This window comes from Staurois parvus, unplaced genomic scaffold (assembly GCF_062004578.1).
Source record: "Staurois parvus isolate SC_StPar_1 unplaced genomic scaffold, SC_StPar_1.0 ptg000540l, whole genome shotgun sequence".
Lineage (NCBI taxonomy): Eukaryota > Metazoa > Chordata > Amphibia > Anura > Ranidae > Staurois > Staurois parvus.
Genome location: NW_028318336.1, coordinates 675,491 through 697,343, shown reverse-complemented (window position 1 = coordinate 697,343; position 21,853 = coordinate 675,491). Strand labels below are relative to the sequence as shown.

The following is a 21,853-nucleotide window of genomic DNA, read 5'->3' as shown; positions in this document are numbered from 1 at the left end:
AATAATAATTTAATAAAAACCAATAAAACGTTTTAAACTGATGACCTAAACCAAGCATCATTGCTTCTCGACTATCTAATATCATTTGTCTGAAAACTTACTTTGTCTGTTGACAATGCCTGACTAATGCTTTATAGTAAGACATACGCATGTTATTACAGAGCATACAAGTCTTCAAATCGCAATGCTGCTTCCAGTGACCATTCCAGCCTGACAGATTCGCAGTTCCTGTTCAGTTCACAGTTGGGCCCTGAGAGCTCTCAGCCAGGATCCATGGATTATAAATCACAGGCAAATTATCAGAAGAACTCTAATCCAAACTCGCAGGAGGTAAGTAAATCGTACAAGCTGGTGGACATAGTATTGAGATAACACTACCCTCTTCTGTGAAAGGAAGGAGCTGCCTGCTTCCGCTGATAACAATTACTAAGCCACAGTTCACAGTAGAACATTATACGGGAAACCCACAATCTGTGCATTGCCTGCACTGCGTTCAAATCGCACTGCCTTTTCGATCTGCAGCTGGTGTAAGTGCATTGTTACCGACTCCCCAAATTCAGGTTGCAAACACAGTGTGTTTCCCTGCACCTGATTGCATGGCACAACACTACCATATGATCTGGTTTCCAAAAGTAGCGCTGTGACGGAGGCGTAGGTGGGACAGAACACACTCGGAGAGCAGTTGGGCACACAAGGCTTTTATTGAGTGACTTGGAGGGCGCTTGATAGGTATAGCAAGGGTTAAGTCCAGGGGCACACAGCGGAAGGGAAGTTCTGGCAGGCAAACAGCAGAGGGGGCAGTTCTGGTAGGCAATGGGTTAAGTCCGGGCACACAGCAGAAAGGCAGACTGGCAGGCAATGTGTAAGTCCGGGTACACAGCAGAAAGGCAGACTGGCAGGGAATGGGTAAGTCCGGGCACACAGAGGAAGGGCAGACTGGCAGGCAATGGGTAAGTCCGGGCACACAGCAGAAAGGCAGACTGGCAGGGAATGGGTAAGTCCGGGCACACAGCAGAAGGGCAGACTGGCAGGCAATGGGTAAGTCCGGGCACACAGCAGAAGGGCAGACTGGCAGGCAATGTGTAAGTCCGGGCACACAGCAGAAAGGCAGACTGGCAGGCAATGTGTAAGTCCGGGCACACAGCAGAAGGGCAGACTGGCAGGCAATGGGTAAGTCCGGGCACACAGCAGAAGGGCAGACTGGCAGGCAATGTGTAAGTCCGGGCACACAGCAGAAGGGCAGACTGGCAGGCAATGGTTAAGTCCGGGCACACAGCAGAAAGGCAGACTGGCAGGGAATGGGTAAGTCCAGGCACACAGCAGAAGGGAAGACTGGCAGGCAATGGGTAAGTCCGGGCACACAGCAGAAGGGCAGACTGGCAGGCAATGTGTAAGTCCGGGCACACAGCAGAAGGGCAGACTGGCAGGCAATGGGTAAGTCCGGGCACACAGCAGAAGGGCAGACTGGCAGGCAATGTGTAAGTCCGGGTACACAGCAGAAAGGCAGACTGGCAGGGAATGGGTAAGTCCAGGCACACAGCAGAAGGGAAGACTGGCAGGCAATGTGTAAGTCCGGGCACACAGCAGAAGGGCAGACTGGCAGGCAATGGGTAAGTCCGGGCACACAGCAGAAGGGCAGACTGGCAAGCAATGGGTAAGTCCGGGCACACAGCAGAAGGGCAGACTGGCAGGCAATGGTTAAGTCCGGGCACACTAGCTGTTACAATTTTTAAAAAACGTGGCTGTGCGGGGCTCTGTCACCCCAGCCGTGTCACTTATTAACAGTATTCTGTGAATGAGAACACTACAAGTTCCAACAGCCTTAGCAGCTGTCGGCTTGTAGTTCTCAATGAACTACCTCAGCGCCGAGGTAGTTCATTGATTCTTCCTGTCAGTAAGTATCTGCTTGCTCATACAGGATGCATGGGCACACAGATACACTGACAGGTCTGCAGGAGACCTGCATGGCACCAGCAATCTGCTGGTTGCTGGTGCAATGCTTTAGAGCAAGGGTTTCCAAACTTTATAAACGAAGGGCCAGTTTTCTGTCCTTCAGATTTTAGGGGGGCCGGAGTGTGGCCAGTGGGAGCAGAAAATGTCCTAGAATCAGTGGGGGTAAACCATGCCTCAGCATTGGTATTAACGGGAGATATAGTGCCCCATCACTGGCAGCAATGGGGGGAATAGTGTCCCATTGTTGGTGTCAGTGGGAGAAATAGTGCCTTATCATTAAGTGTCAGTAGGAGGAATAGTGCCCTATTATTGGTGTTAGTGGGAGGAATAGTGCCCCATCGTTGGTGTCAGTGGGAGAAATAGTGCCTTATCATTAAGTGTCAGCAGGAGGAATAGTGCCCCATCATTGGTGTCAGTGGGAGGAATAATGCCCCATTATTGTTGTCAGTGGGAGTAATAATGCCCCATTATTGTTGTCAGTGGGAGGAATAGTGTCCCATTGTTGGTGTCAGTGGGAGAAATAGTGCCCCATCATTAAATGTCAGTAGGAGGAATAGTGCCCCATCATTGGTGTCAGTGGAAGGAATAGTGCCCCATCATTGGTGTCAGTAGGAGGAATAGTACCCTATCATTGGTGTCAGTAGGAGGAATAGTGTCCCATCATTGGTGTCAGTGGTGGGAATAGTGCCCCATTGTTGGTGTCAGTGGGAAGAATAGTGTCCCATCATTGGTGTCAGTGGGAGAAATAGTGCCTTATCATTAAGTATCAGTCAGAGGAATAGTGCCCCATCATTGGTGTCAGTGGGAGGAATAGTGCCCCATCATTGGTGTCAGTGGAAGGAATAGTGCCCCATCATTGGTGTCAGTGGGAGGAATAATGCCCCATCATTGGTGTCAGTGGGAGGAATAGTGCCCCATCATTGGTGTCAGTGGAAGGAATAGTGCCCCATCATTGGTGTCAGTGGGAGGAATAATGCCCCATTATTGTTGTCAGTGGGAGGAATAGTGCCCCATTGTTGGTGTCAGTGGCGGGAACTATGCCCAACTGTTGCTCATGGTGGAGGAATAATGCCCCAAGGGCCAGATAAAAGCAAGAAAAGGGCCGCAGTTTGGAGACCATTGCTTTAGAGGCTCCAGAAACATAAAATAATAAATGCATATCTTTTTTGCCTGCGTTGATTATTGTTTTGATAAAAGGTGAACTTTTCCCTTAACCATTCTGTGTTTATATTACAATTACTTTGATTGGCATTTGAGTGATCTTTTCTTTCAATAATAAATATTTATATGTTTAAATTCATGAAATATTCACAAATATCACCGCGCCACATTTACTATTTTACGTTTTAATTTGAAGACAAAAGTATTCAAATTGCATATATTGCTGAATATTCAACCCCACTGTGCCATCTGGAGGATGCAGTAGGATGTACAGGTACACAGTGCAGCTGAACGTAAAACCGAAACGGTCTCTTTCATGACGATTTCATTTGTTGAAAATCAATAACACAAATGTATGACATCTCTAGGTTAGGTAAGGGGGGTAAAGTCAGCATAAATAACAGTTTAAAACTGAATTATAAAAGACAAAAATGAATGCAGCTCTGTATTTTTAATACATCCTGAACCAGTACAGCTCTTTGGACAGATGTAGTACATTCAAAAAATGAAGGGTTAAGCACAAGCTGATGGCAAGCAGTAGCAGTTATTATCGTGTTCACATTTTTTATAGCTGTAAAGTAAAAGTGACCAGGAGGCTGTAAAGGCACCCCATCAATTTTACAGTGTGGGCAGCATGGTTTCCCCCTCCCCTGTGTGGTTCCCGGACTCTCCCACTCTCACCAGGAACCACAGGCCCATTCAGGATCCCGAGGAACATTGGTTCCTTTATCTCCTCATCACCAAATGAAGTTGGAATCAACAATGATCCTGTCACTTCTGGTTTCTGAGCTGTCATACTACCAGGTAAGCATGTAACCAATCACAGATGCGTTGCAGGACAGGAGAGGCACTGGGGTCTAATAGACCCCCCTGCATCTCTTTAAAGAGTACCTGTCACCTGCCCAGTGCATTCATGTGACCCCTTTTGATAGCAATAAATAAATAAATTTAAAAAATAGAAAAAAAATGATCGTAAAAACAAAAAATAAATAAAACCCCCATTGACTTACACATACCCACAAATGCAAACAGATTGTGCCACACATGTGAGTGAATGTCCAAGTGAGAGAAATCGGTCTAGGGCCATAACTCACAATTAAAGTGATTGCAAATGCAAACTTTATAGAACAGATTTGTACTTACCTGCTCTGTAATGGAATTTCACAGAATGGCCACGAGCTTTGCCTTTTCGGAACCCCCGCCAGCATTTCTGGCTCTTCCTCTCAAGTGAGTGCCCCCATAGGAAATCCCTTCCTATAGGGGCACTTGTGCAGGTTCTCTCCTGAGCCTCGCTGCCTGCATCCATAGACACAGACATCAAGGCTCAGCCCCACCCCCTGCTCCCTCATCACTGGATTTGATTGACAGCAGCAGGAACAAATGGCTCCCACTGCTTAGCAAAGCCTGTTAGGCCAGGAAGCGAGGAGAGAGAAGAGCTGCAGACAAGCACAGAGCAGGATCGATTGAGGGCTCAGGTAAGTATAAGGGAGGGGGGATACTAATACCTAAACATTTTGTACATTCATGCAAGCAAAGCATTAAGATAAAAAAAATGTAGGCTTTACAATCAATTGAACTCTAAACTGATGACCTGTAAAGGTTTTTTTAAATGTCACCTATGGAGATTTTTGGGTACCATTCTTTTCTTGCGATATCACGGACGCGCACAATTTTAAGACTTGGCATGTTTTGTATCTATTTACTCGATGCAACTCCATCTTTTATATTTTACCAATAAATGGGTGTTATATAGCGTGTGTGTGCACTAAAATTTATTTTATTATATTTTTTTCCTGAAAATATGTGTTTGATAAACAGTTGTGCAAATATTGTGCGGTATAAAAAAATTGCAACTAGTATCTTTTTATCCTGCAAGACCTCCGCATTCAACAAATATATAATATTCTGGGGGTTATAAATCATCTTTATAACAGAAGCAGCCAATCAGTTTATGTGCTGACATGAAGCATGTTGTTCGGAGGAGAGTGTCAGAGAGATGAGCTCATCACTTTTCTGCTTCTCCTTCACTGTCCAATCACAGGCAGGGGGCGTGTCTATGACAGCAAAGTAAGTGGGTTCAGTGATTCTGGCTGTCTGAGGACGTCTAGTGGTAGAAAAAAAAATACTGTGGGGGCATCTCTAGATTGACAGTGAGCATTGTAGCAAAAGCTGCTTGTTCTTCTTTTTAATCTTTTAACCCCTTGACGCCGACCGCGCGCAAATTAGCAGCCTCACGGAACTGGTCTTTTTTCCATGGGGCCGCTAATTTGCGTGCCTGTCTTTCTGCTGGGAGCACGCCACACGGTGCACACCTAGCACAAAGACAGGGGTGTCACTGAGAGCCCCGGGTCCCGATCGTTAGAACTTACAATTCAGGGTCACCTGATCGCTGTGGTAGCCTCTGACTGGCTATCATAGTGATCAGTCACTGTGAAGCCCGCCTCTCTTGTTTTCTCTCTCTGAATGGAGGAGAAAGATACATTGTACGTCTCTCTATCCTTTCAGAGAGAAAAAAAAACTGTAAGTGTAAAAAATAAATAAATGGATAGATAAAAAATAATAATAACAAAATTTACAAAAATACCTAGATCAAGGTTTGATCTAGGTCTGTGCCAGGGTTAAGGTCAGGGTCAAGGGTCAGGTTTGTTTTTTTAGTCAGTGTTTCTTTTTTTTCCATTTTTAAATTTATATCAGTTAAAAAAAAGAAAAAAAGCAAATTGTGCACTATTTTTTCTGGGCTGTACTACGGGTAGAAGCAACAACTAACATACACACATGTGGTATCGCTGCGATCGTCAGGAGCAGGAGAAATTAATTTGGGTTGTTCTTTGGTGGTAGGTTATGGTAATAGCAAGAAATATACAGCTAAATTTAAAAAAACCTTTTTTTTACTATTTTTGGCCCGTTTTCCTTTGGTAATTAAAAATCTTCAGGAGATACCCATTACCATTTACCATACAAATGAAAGCCCAATTTGTCCTGAAAAAAACAAAGTACAATCCACCTGGATGCACAATGTAGTTGTGATGATATGTATTGTTTTGCTAACACATGTCAAAGGTGCAAAATTTAAAATTTGTTTTACCCTTAGGCATGAAGGGGTTAATTAATTCCTTTTTTTTTTCTGGAGATCTACTTTCACATTCTATACATCTGTGTTATTGTTCTCTTTGTTAATTTGTTTTTCTCTCTTCCTTATTCAGAGTGAACCAAGCATGTATCAGAAATACCAGTCTAAGCCTCCTTTGTGCCGTACTGATAGTAAAGAAAGGGTCCCATTTCAGACATTTGGGAAAGGAAATGGAAAAAGCATTATTGACCAATTTGAAGAAAGCAAGAGAAAAGCCAAAGAAAAATATGAGAGGTAGGTTGCACTCCATAGGTTTACCCGTACGGATTATCCAGAATGTTTTTTTTTCCTTTACAGATTACTTTGTGCTAAGCTTGGATCACATCACTTTTGTTAGTGAAAAACAATGAAAAAGCAAATGCAACATAAAAATTTACCAGCATACCATTTGTTTTAATCAGTGAGCAACTGAACCAGCTGATCTTCCAGGTTCACGAGACTATACAGGAGGTAAGCAAATGACGAGCCGTTCAATGTTTTATATACTGATGAACGATTTTAATATAAATATAGTTATTTTTACACTTTGTTTTGTCAGTTGAAATTGTCCCTTTCCCACGTGGAAGAAAATACAAATTTAAAATGCAAGTCGCTTTTGGATTCAATGGATGCAACTTCCAAGGCCTGTGAGTGTGCTGCATTATTAGTGATGCATTGTCTTTGTGAATCAGCAGAGGGCACCAAAGATCTGCAGTCCGTTCAAAGAGTGTAAACAGAGATGGGCAGTGAGGACCTGTAGCTGTGTAATGCCCGGGGTAACATACAATTCAGTGAGAGTTGTAACACTCATGGCTTAAATGTAATGTTTCCGTTACTATAAATCCTTTTCTTTTTAAGGGAATATGTATTTTATTCACTGAACTTCTCCAACCTGCAATCTGTTAACATTCCCCAGCACGATGCCCCATGCTAAGCATACGCTATAAGACAGTGGTTCTCAACCTTTCTAATGCCGCGACCCCTTAATACAGTTCCTCATGTTGTGGTGACCCCCAACCATAAAATTATTTTCGTTGCTACTTCATAACTGTAATTTTGCAGTGGGAGAACTAGCGCCCCATCACTGATGTCAGTGGGATGAATAGTGTCCCATCATTGGTATCAGTGGGAGAAATAGTGTCCCATCGTTGGTATCAGTGGGAGGAATAGTGCCCCATCATTGGTGTCAGTGGGAGGAATAGTGTCCCATCATTGGTATCAGTGGGAGGAATAGTGCCCCATCATTGGTGTCAGTGGGAGGAATAGTGCCCCATCATTGGTGTCAGTGGGAGGAATAGTGTCCCATCATTGGTATCAGTGGGAGGAATAGTGCCCCATCATTGGTGTCAGTGGGGGGAATAGTGCCCCATCATTGGTGTCAGTGGGGGGAATAGTGCCCCATCATTGGTATCAGTGGGAGGAATAGTGCCCCATCATTGGCATTAGTGGGAGGAATAGTGCCCCATCATTGGTATCAGAGGGGGGAATAGTGTCCCATCATTGGTATCAGTGGGAGGAATAGTGCCCCATCATTGGTGTCAGTGGGGGGAATAGTGCCCCATCATTGGTATCAGTGGGAGGAATAGTGCCCCATCATTGGTGTCAGTGGGAGGAATAGTGCCCCATCATTGGTATCAGTGGGAGGAATAGTGCCCCATCATTGGTGTCAGTGGAAGGAATAGTGCCCCATCATTGGTGTCAGTGGGAGGAATAGTGCCCCATCATTGGTGTCAGTGGGAGGAATAGTGCTCCATCATTGGTGTCAGTGGGAGGAATAGTGCCCCATCATTGGTGTCAGTGGGGGGAATAGTGCCCCATCATTGGTGTCAGTGGGAGGAATAGTGCCCCATCATTGGTGTCAGTGGGAGGAATAGTGCCCCATCATTGGTGTCAGTGGGAGGAATAGTGCCCCATCATTGGTGTCAGTGGGAGGAATAGTGCCCCATCATTGGTGTCAGTGGGAGGAATAGTGCCCCATCATTGGTGTCAGTGGGAGGAATAGTGCCCCATCATTGATGTCAGTGTGGTGGAGGGGGGAATAGTGCCCCATCATTGGTGTCAGTGGGGGGGGGGGAATAGTGACCCATCATTGGTGTCAGTGGGGGGGGGGGGAAATAGTGTCCCATCGTTGGTGTTGGTGGGGGGAGGAATAGTGCCCCATTCTTGGTGTCCGTGGGGGTAGGAATAGTGCCCCATCGTTGGTGTCAGTGGGGGGAGGAATAGTGCCCCATCGTTGGTGTCAGTGGGGGGAGGAATAGTGCCCCATCGTTGGTGTCAGTGGGGGAAGAATAGTGCCCCATCGTTGGTATTAGTGACACAAATGATGGGGCACTATCCCTTCCATTGACACCAATGATACTTACCTTGCTGACCCCTGCTCCAGTCTGGGCTCGCTCTCTCCCTCTCCCATCTACAGCCTGCATACATGGCTGCAGCAGCAAAGTTTGCACTTACCTATCAGCTGTCTTCCTTCTCTGGCCTCTCTCTTCACTCGCTCCTGCAGCTCCCTCGATCTTCTTTGATCTCCGCGCGCTGCCGCTCGGCTCCTCCTCTCCAAGCTCCACCTCCTCGCCGGTGATTGGCCGCCTGTGTGCCTCTCCTGAGCTACAGTTCCGGTGGCCAATCACCGGCGAGGAGGCGGAGCTGTTGAGTGATCCCGGAGGTGTGGCCAGGTTACAGGGGCAGCATATCATCCCGCCCACAGATCGCCTGAGACAGGAGCGGTGTCTCGGTTCCTAAGACCATCGGAAATATGTGTTTTCCGATGGTCTTAGACGACCCCTGGGAAATGGTCGTTCGACCCCCAAAGGGGTCGCGACCCCCAGGTTGAGAACCGCTGCTATAAGAGCTTGTTTACACTTTCTTCAAAATGTGGCACTGGACACACTTTTTTAAAGCATTCTGAATACCAAGCAAAGCGCCTCTCACTAAATAAAATGGTAAGCTTACCGTCCTGTTTACATGTTGTGTTTGCTTTGCTTCACTTCAAAAATTATACCCCATGTCACTTTCTTGGTGCTTCAATGCGTATCCAGGGGTGGACTGACCATTTGGAAACTCGGGCACTGCCCGAGGGCCGGGGTCAGTAGGGAGCCCCATGAGATACCCCTGGTACCTTTTTCATAGGCTTTTTTGAGTTTGGGCAAGGACACAGGGGCCCCATGATCCCCTATTGCCCGGGGGGCCCATGAGTTGTCAGTCTGCCCCTGTGCATATCCAAAGCCTCCATAGAAATCTACAACAACACTCGCTAACAGCACCTGCAGCTTTTGAGGGGCTTTTAATGAAAGTTAGCTTGGTTTTGGAGGTATTGCAGGTATGAGATATCCCAGGATTGCACTAGGAACTGGAAAGACATCAACAGCGAACTGGAAAGACATTATCAGCAGAGCTGGGGGTTACCACTGAGAGGGACATCAACAGAGCTGGATGTACTACTGAGCTGGGGATCAGCAGAAATAGGGGTACTACTGAGCTGAGGATCAACAGAGCTGGGATTTCTACTGAGCTTGGGATCAGCAGAGCTGGGGGCTACTACTGAGTGGGGATCAGCAGAGCTGGGGGTTACTGCTGTGTGGGGGTTCAGCAGAGCTGGAGGTTACTACTGAGTGGGGGATCAGCAGAGCTGGGATATCTACCAATCTGGGATTATTACTGAGCTTGGGATCAGCAGAGCTGGGGGCTACTACTGAGTGGGGATCAGCAGAGCTGGGGGCTACTACTGAGTGGGGATCAGCAGAGCTGGGGGTTACTGCTGTGTGGGGGTTCAGCAGAGCTGGAGGTTACTACTGAGTGGGGGATCAGCAGAGCTGGGATATCTACCAATCTGGGATTATTACTGAGCTTGGGATCAGCAGAGCTGGGGGTTACTACTGAAGAGGGGATCTGTTGAACAAGGTTACTGATAAGCAGTTATCTGCTGGACAAGGGTACTAGGCTGAGGATCTGCTGAATAGGGATGCTAATGAGTTGGGGATTGACTGGGCCCCTTTAAAACAAATAGAAGATTATCGCACACATAGGGTATTTGCCAAACTTCATTAAATCTTCAAAAATGCATCACTGAAGAATCTCCAAAGCATCAAAGAAGCATCAAACATAAAAAAGTGCGTTGAAGCGGTAGGTGCTTTAATATCTGTTAAAGTCGAAGCAAGTGTAAATTAGCCCTTTAAATGTTCTCTCTTTAGAAGTCAGAAGGAAACACTTTGCACCAATGGTGACTCTCCATCCTGGCTGTGACTAACAGCTGAGGTCCCCACTGATGATTGGGAACCAATCACAGTGGTTTACGACAATGTGATCACTATGTCAGCCATGGCAAATGCAGGCTGAAGGTATCATTGATAAAATAGGAACTCAGCCTTCGGATCTTTATGCTGCAGTGGGATCTGAAGTGGCTTCCATGTAAAAAATATATCTTAAGATAAATGATTATAAAAAAAATATATATTTTTTAATGTGTTTGAGCATTTTGAAACCTGTAAGCAGCACATAAAACAATGTACAAAATAAAAGCCTTATATATCTTTAACAGTTGTTGTCAAGTTAAGGCGGTATTAAACCCCAAACCAACAATGTAATATATTACATGTATTGCAGTTTACCAGTCATTAGATGTAGTGGCTGCATTAGTTTTCTTTTTTTAGGCTTTTTACCCTCTGTTTTCACCTGGTGATCTGGCCTGTACCACACTTCCTGCATTAGAGCGCCCCCACTCTGGAAGACAGAGGACAGGGGGCACCTCTGGACAACAACATTGTCAGTCTGTGGGAAGAGGAAGGGAGTGTTAGATGGACTAGCAGATTGAACCCAAACTCCAGCTAACACTTGATAATCAGTTACTGCAACAGTTTTTTTTTTTTCCTTTTGAGATAAAGGTTTTACATGAATAAATAAAAGCTGATCATTGTAAGCACCCCTGCCGGTGGTAAATGGTTTGTTTCATCCCTCTAACTGCTACTGTATATACAGGACAGCTTGTTCTGTGGAAAAACAACAGACTTACCGACCAGATCATTAGATGAAAATAAAAGAAAGAAAGCCTAAACAAGATATAATGCAGCCATCACACCTAAGAGCTGGTAATATGCAATATATTTATTTATTTCAGGTACTTATATAGCGCTGTCAATTTACGCAGCACTTTACATATATATTGTACATTCACAGTGTACCTCAGTCCCTAACCCTCAAGGGGCGTACAATCTAAGGTCCCTAACCCTCAAGGGGCGTACAATCTAAGGTCCCTAACCCTCAAGGGTGTACAATCTAAGGTACCTAACCCTCAAGGGGCGTACAATCTAAGGTCCCTAACCCTCAAGGGGCGTACAATCTAAGGTCCCTAACCCTCAAGGGGCGTACAATCTAAGGTCCCTAACCCTCAAGGGGTGTACAATCTAAGGTCCCTAACCCTCAAGGGGCGTACAATCTAAGGTACCTGACTTACATTCATACATACACATACTAGGGACAATTTAGACAGGATCCAATTCACCTACCAGCATGTCTTTGGAGTGTGGGAAGAAACCGGAGTACCAAGAGGAAACCCACGCAGACACAGGGAGAACATGCAAACTCCAGGCAGGTGGTGCCATGGCTGGGATTCGAACCAACGACCCTAATACTGCTAGGCGGAAGTGCTAACCATTTTAGCCACTGTGCTGCTCTAATATAAAAAATGTTTGCTTTTGGATTTAATACTGCTTTAATGTAGGCCATAGATGGGTCGAAAATCGGCCGATTTGTCGGGCGAAAATAAAATCGGCCGATTTTCGGATGGTTAGTGGGCGATTTGGCCGTTTTTCGGTATTTTGGCCGTTTTTGTTTTTCGGTAAAGTTGGAAAAAAATCGGCCGATTTTGCCGATCGGCCGATTTTCGCGGCAATTAGTGGGCAAATCGGCCGATTTTTTACCGATAAAAAAATCTGCGCATGAGCAGTGACCTGCAAGAGGAAGACAAAAAGAAGAAAAAGAAGAAGAGGAAGAGGATGAAGAAGAAGAAGAGGAAGAAGAGGATGAAGAAGAAGAAGAAGAGGATGAGGATGAAGAAGAAGAAGAAGAGGATGAGGATGAAGAAGAGGATGAAGAAGAAGAAGATGAGGATGAAGAAGAAGAGGATGAAGATAATGAAGAAGAAGAGGATGAGGATGATAAAGAAGAGGATGAGGAAGAAGAAGAGGATGAGGATGAAGAAGAGGATGAGGATGAAGAAGAAGAAGAAGAAGAGGATGAGGATGAAGAAGAAGAAGATGATGAAGAAGAAGAGGATGAGAATGAAGAAGAAGATGAAGAAGAAGAAGAAGAAGAGGATGAGGATGAAGAAGAAGAAGAAGAAGAGGATGATGAAGAAGAAGAAGAAGAAGAAGAGGATGAAGAAGAAGAAGAAGAAGAAGAGGATGAGGATGATGAAGAAGAAGAGGATGAGGATGAAGAAGAAGAAGAAGAAGAAGTAGGATGAAAATAAGAAGAATTCCAGTCCAGCAAAAAGTATCTCTGCAGAGAGCTCTGCTATTTCTGACAGTTCTCTGACAGTTCTTTGACATTTACAGCGGTTGAAACATTGTATCTATTTGTTTCCGAATAAAAACATCTGTATCCTAAATGGAAACAAATAGATACAATGTTTCAACCGCTGTAAATGTGAAGGAACTGTCAGAGAACTGTCAGAAATAGCGGAGCTCTCTGCAGGGACACTTTTTGCCAGCTGTAGAAGGGATGAAAATCGGCCGATTTTTTTTTACCATTGATGGTAACGTCGGCCGCTTGAACGACCGAATTTTCGTTTTTTAAAAGAAAAATCTGCCGTTTTTTCTCCCCATCTATGGCCTGCATAAGCCACCTATGCTCATGCTGCTAAATGTGGCCTGGGCATCTAGGCATCACTAACATCTTTGTACGAAAGGATTAAGTTATTGTATTCACTGCCAAAACAAATTATTTATTTTGCCCATGTAACAAAATCTGGTGCAGCTGTGCATGGCAGCCAATCAGTTTCTAACTTCAGCTTGTTCAGTTAAGCTTTGACAATAAAACCTGGAAGCTGATTGGTTCCTATGTAGGGCTGCGCCAGATTTTCCAAGTTTTCTCAACTTTTAGTAAATCAACCCCAAAATGTCACATTCATCACTTTCAGCTGATGAGCTTTGAGCTAGACTCTTTCTACGTGTAATAGACATGAATAGCAGGAAGGATCAGACTACACAGACTGCTGATCCAGTCACATATTTACCCCGTCCTGTTTTCTAGCAGATGGAAGATTGTCTAGTTTAGGGCTGATTGACACTTTTGTATTTCGGAATGCATACAATCTTTACATTTAATTTTTTATGTTCTCTCAAGCTTGTTTTTAACCGGTTCTGTGCCGCCCTATAGCAGAAATACTGCTGCAGGGCGGCACGGCTGCGCAAAATCATGTGTATATATATATATATATATATATATATATATATGATTTTGCATTTCTGGGTAGGGGAAGCACGCCCTACCCCGTGCTGCCATTTGCGGCCTCGGATGTCAATCACCGGGTCCCGGACGGTGATTCCCCGCCGGCACCTGGTGATCTCTGAGTATCACTGACGGGGGAGAGTCCTGTATGTAAACAATACAGATCTCTCCCCTGTTATCTCTTGCACACTGCTTTGTATTGCTCTGCATAGCAGAGCAATACAAAGCAGTGTTCTTACAGTGTAAAGCATACGCACAGCAAAACAGCACACAGTAAACCCTTTGATCGCCCCAGATGTTAACCCCTTCCTGCCCAGTGTCACTAGTACAGTGTCAGTGCTTTTTATTAGCACTGATCACTGTATTGGTGTCACTGGGGATGTCAGTCCCCCCCCTCCCCCCCCCAGTGTCAGAATGCCCACCACAGTCCTGTTATAAGTTGCTGATCGCCGCCATTACAAGTAAAAAATAATAAAAATTCCAGTATATATACCGCCATTTGTAAACGCTATAACTTTCACGTAAACCAATTAATTTACACGAACTGGGATTTTATTTAGCAAAGACATTATTATTATTATTATTATTATTATTATTATACAGTATTTATAAAGCGCCAATAGTTCGCTCAGCGCTGTACATTACAAAGGGGGACAGAACATGTGACAGAACAATACCAATACAATGTGATACATGAGGGGATCGAGGGCCCTGCTCTTTCAAGCTTACAATCTAGGAAGACATGGAGCAGAATGTATTTTGGCCTAAATTTATGGCAAAATTTGATTTTTTTAATTGTTTTACCGGACATGTTTAATAGCAAAATGTCAAAAATATTGTTTTTTTTTTTTCAAAATTGTCGGTCTTTTTTTGTTTATAGCACAAAAAAATAAAAAACGCGCAGGGGATCAAATACCAGCGAAAGAAAGCACCATTTGTGGGAAAAAAGGATTTAATTTGGGTGCAGCACTGCATGACCGCGCAATTGTCAGTTAAAGTAACGCAGCGCCGTGTCGCAAAACGTGGCCTGGTCCGGGAGGGGGGTAAATCCTCTTTAGGGCGAGGGGTTAATGCAGCATTTTTGATTGGGATATAAGTCCCTGTATTAAAGTGAATGTAAAATTCTTGTGTTGTGTGATTTTCATGCGTTTTCTATGTGGTGAAAAGTATCTCTACGTAGGACGTGTGCAAATGCACTGGAGGAGAATGTATGGATAGAAAGAGTGCTGCTGATGATAATGACACAGGACTCATCACGGACTTTGTGTACAGTTTCATATGCATCTAACTCCAGCAAATATTCCCCAGTGTGAAGGAAGCCATAATCAATTATATATGGGCTGTCAGCAAACATTAATTCAAAGTTCAATCTCCTTAATAAAAAATGAAGCGTGATTTGCAGATGCGAGTCGCTAGTATGTAGCATGTATTGATTTCTTCTTTAGGATTTCTTTCCTTTATATCCATCTGGTGATCTTGCCAGTAAGTCTGTTGCTTTTCAAAAGAACAAGCTCTAATAACTGGCTTCTGTCGATTTTGTCTTGCTGGAAAACCAGCACTGATCTGTGTATTGTGATGGTGGTGGTGGTGGGGGGGGGGGGGGGGGGGGGTGACATACTGAAGCAGAGCATGATCCCCTCCCTTCGGAGACTGGGCCGCAGGGCAGTAATCCAACATGATAACGACCCCAAACACACCTCCAAGACCACCACTGCCTTGCTAATGAAGCTGAGGGTAAAGGTGATGGACTGGCCAAGCATGTCTCCAGACCTAAACCCTATTGAGCATCTGTGGGGCATCCTCAAATGGAAGGTGGAGGAGCGCAAGGTCTCTAACATCTACCAGCTCTGTGATGTCGTCATGGAGGAGTGGAAGACGGAAGGTGGAGGAGCGCAAGGTCTCTAACATCCACCAGCTCCGTGATGTCATCATGGAGGAGTGGAAGACGGAAGGTGGAGGAGCGCAAGGTCTCTAACATCCACCAGCTCCGTGATGTCGTCATGGAGGAGTGGAAGACGGAAGGTGGAGGAGCGCAAGGTCTCTAACATCTACCAGCTCTGTGATGTCGCCATGGAGGAGTGGAAGACGGAAGGTGGAGGAGCGCAAGGTCTCTAACATCCACCAGCTCCGTGATGTCATCATGGAGGAGTGGAAGACGGAAGGTGGAGGAGCGCAAGGTCTCTAACATCCACCAGCTCTGTGATGTCGTCATGGAGGAGTGGAAGATGGAAGGTGGAGGAGCGCAAGGTCTCTAACATCCACCAGCTCTGTGATGTCGTCATGGAGGAGTGGAAGACGGAAGGTGGAGGAGCGCAAGGTCTCTAACATCCACCAGCTCTGTGATGTCGTCATGGAGGAGTGGAAGACGGAAGGTGGAGGAGCGCAAGGTCTCTAACATCCACCAGCTCCGTGATGTCATCATGGAGGAGTGGAAGACGGAAGGTGGAGGAGCGCAAGGTCTCTAACATCCACCAGCTCCGTGATGTCATCATGGAGGAGTGGAAGACGGAAGGTGGAGGATCGCAATGTCTCTAACATCCACCAGCTCTGTGATGTCGTCATGGAGGAGTGGAAGAGGACTCCAGTGGCAACCTGTGAAGCTCTGGTGACCTCCATGCCCAAAGGGTTAAGGCAGTGCTGGAATATAATGGTGGCCACACAAAATATTGACACTTTGGGCCCAATTTGGACCTTGTCACTTAGGGGGGGGACTCACTTTTGTTGCCAGCGGTTTAGACATTAATGGCGGTGTGTTGAGTTATTTTGAGGGGACAGCAAATTGACATTTTATACAAGCTGTACACTGACTACGTCACATTGTAGCAAAGTGTCATTTCTTCAGTGTTGTCACATGAAAAGATAGAATATTTACAAAAATGTGAGGGGTGTACTCACTTCTGTGAGACACTGTATGTATTCTCTGCTTAACTCCCGGTTCACACCTGTGCAGCAATGCGGGCCATGTTTTGCTCGGGCACAAGAGCCCATTAATTTGAATGGACTCCCGTGCCCCGGGACACGCAGGGAAAGAAGTCCCTGCACTTCTTTGGAAAGCGCAGCCCGCGCGGGAACCTCGGTCCCCAGTACGGTTGCGTTTCCTAGTGCATGCGGCGTGCCATTAGAACTAATGGCACCCGCCCGTGGGTTCGCCTGCACAGATTTTCGTGCGGATCCACATTGGCACCACCCGCACAGATGTGAACCTAGGGTCAGACAGGAAAGGGGGGGATTTACTAAAACTGAAGCACACAGAATCTGGTGCAGCTCTGCATAGAACCATGAGCTATGGACCAATAGAACCAATCAGCTTCCAGATGTTATTGTCAAAGCTTATTTGAACAAGCTAGTAAGTTAGAAGCTGATTGGTTACTGTGCACAGCTGCACCAGATTTTATGTGCTCCGGCTTTAGTAAATCTCCCCCCGAAGTGTGTTACTGGCTGGATCAACAAGGGAAAATATATTTTAAAAAATGTCCTAAAAAAAAGAAATCACATGCAGGCACCATGTTTAAGGACCACAAAATGTGAGTTAGTGAGCGCAGTCTGAAAAGCGACCAATGCACTAAAAGGAACCACAAAAACCTTTCTAATAGAATCATAAAACAAAGAGTGCAGCGCTTTATGAAAATAAACCTTAATCACAAAAATATAAACAGTAAAATTGAGTCCACTGTGATATCAAAATACGGATTCCTCAGTCCACAATGAGATTTCTAACACTGTAGGTGTAATCCGGTTTTCCGTTGTGGTGATATGAATAGATTGCCTACTCACCAGAAGCACAGTGCAAAAACGCATATCTGGATCACATGCATCCTGGGATCTCGGATGAAGACAGCCCGGTGTTAGGATCATCTGGTGGTCCCTCAATGATGTAAGAGAAGGATACCGATCTGGTCTCAAAGTGCTCACTCCTCAGGTCAGCAGCAATTCCTAAAATACTGGGGCTGTAGCCCATGCAGTGATAATTGCTGAGGTCAGTGGAGTTGAAACCTGGACCGGTAAACTGCATTAACAATATATATATAGTTTTGTTACAGTTAATATGGTATTGTTTTTTGATATATTACCACTTTAATTTCTGAATTTTGTATTTGGCCTCAGTTGCTCTTTAACCCCTTGGCACCGATGCCTCCCAGCCCTTTAACCACTTGCCTACCAGGCACTTATACCCCCTTCCTTACCAGGCCAATTTTCAGCTTTCAGCGCTGCTGCACTTTGATTGACAATTGCGCGGTCATGCAACATTGTACCCATATGAAATTTTGATCATTTTTTTCTCACAAATAGAGCTTTATTTTGGTGGTATTTAATCGCCACTGGGCGCTTTACTTTTTGCGCTATAAATAAAAAAATTGCAAAAATTTGAAGAAAAAAAAAAAGTTTCTTTGTTTCAATTATAAAATTTTTCAAACAGGTATTTTTTCTCCTTCACTGATGTGCGTTGATGAGGCAGCACTGATGGGCACTGATAGGCGGCACTGATGGGCACTGATAGGCAGCACTAAAGGGCACTGATAGGCAGTACTAATGAGGTGGCACGGATAGGCGGCACTAATATGCAGCACTGATAGGCGGCACTGATAGGTGACACTGATGATGGGTACTGATAGACGGCACTGACTGGCATCACTGCTGGGCACTGACTGGCGGCACTGACTGGCACAACCGCTGGGCACTGACTGGTGGCACTGACTGGCAGCACTGCTGGGCTGCACTGGTGGGTGGCACTGGTGGGCAGCACTGGTGGGTGGGCACAGGTGGGTGGCACTAGTGGGCACAGGTGGGTGGCACTGCTGGGCACAGGTAGGTGGCACTTCTGGGCACAGGTGTGTGACACTGCAGAGTGGCACAGGTGGGTGCACTGCTGGGCACAGGTGGGTGCACTGCTGGGCACAGGTGGGCGGAGCTAGTGGGCGCACTGCCGGGCACAGGTGGGCGGAACTTGCGGGTGGCACTGCTGGGCACCGATCATCAGGGCACTGATCATCAGTGCCCTGATGATCGGTGCCGATCCCCGCTCTGACAACTGCCGGTTCTCGGCAGTACTTTCCTCACGATCTGACAGCGTGAGGAAAGTGCAGCCGAGAACCGGCACTTGCATTTCCCTCTGATCAGCGTGTCATTGGACACCGCTGATCACGTGGTAAAAGGACGCTGTGATTGGCCTTTTACCACATCACGTGATCAGCTGTGTCCGTAGGACACAGCGATCACGGAGATCGCTGGGTGCGCGCCCCCTGGGGCGCGCAGGAGAGCGCGTTCTGGGAGAACGTCATATGACGTCCACCCAGAACTGGCCGGCCGCAGTGCAGCCGTCTTTTGGCTATCTGCGGTCGGCAACTAGTTAAGAAGTCTCTGACGCCAGGCGAGGTTTAGGGTCATGTGACCACCGTGAATGGCAGTCACAGCGGTCACATATTCAGAAAGCTCCTGATTGCTACTTGCATGAGGCTTCAGTAACTGTGCCGGAAGTGTGCAGGGCATGCGCACATATTTGTCTACATCGGGTACGGAAATATGCAGCCTCTCGCCGTCAAGGCCCAGCCGCCAAAAGGGCGCATATATACATACCACCGGCGCTAAGGAGTTCAGGCCCTTTTTACACGGATGTTACCTGTTCAGTCATGTTTTTGCTAAGAAAAAACAGAATCCGTTTACATCAGTTTATCCATCTTCCGTTTTAGTTCTGTTCCGCTTACATTAATTTTTTATCCGTTTTTCATTCATTTATTAATTGGCTCCTGTCTAAATTGTCCCTAGTATGTGTATGTATGAATGTGAGTTAGGGACCTTAGATTGTACGCCCCTTGAGGGTTAGGGACCTTAGATTGTACGCCCCTTGAGGGTTAGGGACCTTAGATTGTACGCCCCTTGAGGGTTAGGGACCTTAGATTGTACGCCCCTTGAGGGTTAGAGACCTTAGATTGTACGCCCCTTGAGGGTTAGGGACCTTAGATTGTACGCCCCTTGAGGGTTAGGGACCTTAGATTGTACTCCCCTTGAGGGTTAGGGTCCTTAGATTGTACGCCCCTTGAGGGTTAGGGACCTTAGATTGTACGCCCCTTGAGGGTTAGGGACCTTAGATTGTACGCCCCTTGAGGGTTAGGGACCTTAGATTGTACGCCCCTTGAGGGTTAGGGACCTTAGATTGTACGCCCCTTGAGGGTTAGGGACCTTAGATTGTACACCCCTTGAGGGTTAGGGACCTTAGATTGTACGCCCCTTGAGGGTTAGGGACTGATGTGAATGTACAATATATATGTAAAGTGCTGCATAAATTGACAGCGCTATATAAGTACCTGAAATTAATAAATACATACATTTCCATTATTTTTAAACAAAATTGCAGACTTGTACCATTTAAAAAAACAGACCTTAACGGAAGCCAGTGAAAAATGGATGTTAACAGACAATGTGCGTTTACATCCGTTTGCCCTTTGGAATGCGTTACTGCCTGTTTTTCATCCGTCAATAGATGGGACACCGGTGTGAAAGGGACCTTAGGCACACACCTCTCTTAGATTGCTAAGACCTACAAAGCTACATATAGCAATCAGGTATTTTCATGTGCAGTCTTGGGAGACCTTTGTTTATTAGTACCTGAACCAGAACTCTTTTCTTTTGGTTCACACTGATGTGGTGCGGAATTTTCAGCGTTTTCAGTGCGAATTCCGCACCGCATCAGAATCGCACCCCGTTCATGCGAACCGCTGCAGGTGTGTATGTTAAGTTAACAACACCCCGAAAGCTGTTCGCAAAACACGGTGCGATGTGCAGAATCGGAATGCATAGGTGTGAATACCCGTGCGATCCAATTCTAGTGCGGACCAAAAGAAGGGTCCTGCACGTTTTTGGTGCGGATGCGGTGCGATTAGAACCATACAAAATGTACGGCTCCGATCGCAGCGCACACAAATCGCATGTAATTTGCACAGGATTGCGGTGCGGTTCCTGTGTGAATCACATGCGATGTACCGCACCGCGTATATGTGAACCCGGGCTTAAAATAATTATGTGCTGTAGGTTTGATATCTTGGACCTTAAAAAAAAAATTTTTTTTCTTCTAGTGCAGGAAAATATCGCTTTTTACCACGAGTCAGTGCAGAAAATGGTCTCAACGAAATGCAGTTGCAGACAAGTTTTGTTGGACTTAGAAAATAAAATACTTTTGGTAAGTTAATGTTAACACATATTTTTTGTTTACATAGGGACAGTACATACATTCATAAGAAAACGAAAAGCTTATCGTTTATGTTTCAATAATAAGATATACAGGATGTAATAGTACAGTATACAGTATATTATTGTAACGGTTCTCCATTAAACGTGCAGCAGACCAAAACCTGTTTCCCAATCTAATCTTTTTCTAACCCTCACTCCTGTTAGATACAGGAAGTGCTACTGATTGGCTGCAGAGGCATCCAATCAGCATCTCTTCCACACAGGTCCTGCCCTGATGCTGTGGCACAGCGTTATGGGTAACAGTGGCATTGGAACTGATTGAGCCCAGAACAGCAGTGCGCTGAGCCAGGGGCCTGGCCAAATATCAACATTATTTTCGGGATCCCCGCAGAGCTTGGATCGGCTCTATGATGTCAATTGATAGCGGGCTTTAGCCTGCTGTCAGCTGAATCGGGTGTCACAGGAGTGCAGAACTAAGTGCACAACCGTGACCCACAGGAGAAGTAAAGCCAAAAGAGCTTTGGCCATATGTCTTCTTTAAAATATTTCCTTGGTAGGCAACTGGTTGAAGATAGTGCTCAGTGGAGTTCCTTTTTATAATAAACACCGGGGTTGAACTAGTAAGGGCAATGAACCTAGGTTCACGTATGTGTGGGTGGTGCTGCTGTGGATGCGCACGAAAATCCGTGCAGCCGCACCACCCACACAGAGAATTGCAGACCCGTGGGTGGGTGCCATTAGTTCTAATGGTATGCTGCCCGCACTGGAAAACGCAACCGTACTGGCAACTGAGGTTCCTGTGCAGGCTGCGATTTCCAAAGAAGTGCAGGGACTTCTTCCCTGCGTGTCCTGGGTACGGGAGTCCATTCAAATGAATGGGCTCTCATGCTCGTGCAAAATGCGGCCCACACAGCCGCATAGATGTGAACCGGGGGTTAGACCAGCAATGGGCAAACTACGGCCCGCGGGCCGTATACGGCCCGGCGGACCTTTTAATCCGGC

The 21,853-nt window shown here is 45.8% G+C and overlaps 2 protein-coding genes across 2 annotated transcripts in view; both read left to right on the top strand.

Moving 5' to 3' along the window:
• LOC149451417 (uncharacterized) overlaps window positions 1-21,853 on the top strand; it is a 502,187-nt gene that overhangs the window by 379,622 nt on the left and 100,712 nt on the right. The gene's annotated exons all lie outside the window — the stretch shown is intronic.
• The window catches only part of IHO1 (interactor of HORMAD1 1), a 29,800-nt gene that overhangs the window by 4,548 nt on the left and 3,399 nt on the right, over window positions 1-21,853 (top strand). The window contains exons 2-6 of the mRNA XM_089690724.1: window positions 162-330; window positions 6,318-6,478; window positions 6,646-6,694; window positions 6,783-6,870; window positions 20,737-20,840. Of these exons, the coding sequence (XP_089546850.1) occupies window positions 162-330; window positions 6,318-6,478; window positions 6,646-6,694; window positions 6,783-6,870; window positions 20,737-20,840 (571 nt within the window). The remainder of the gene's footprint in view (window positions 1-161; window positions 331-6,317; window positions 6,479-6,645; window positions 6,695-6,782; window positions 6,871-20,736; window positions 20,841-21,853) is intronic.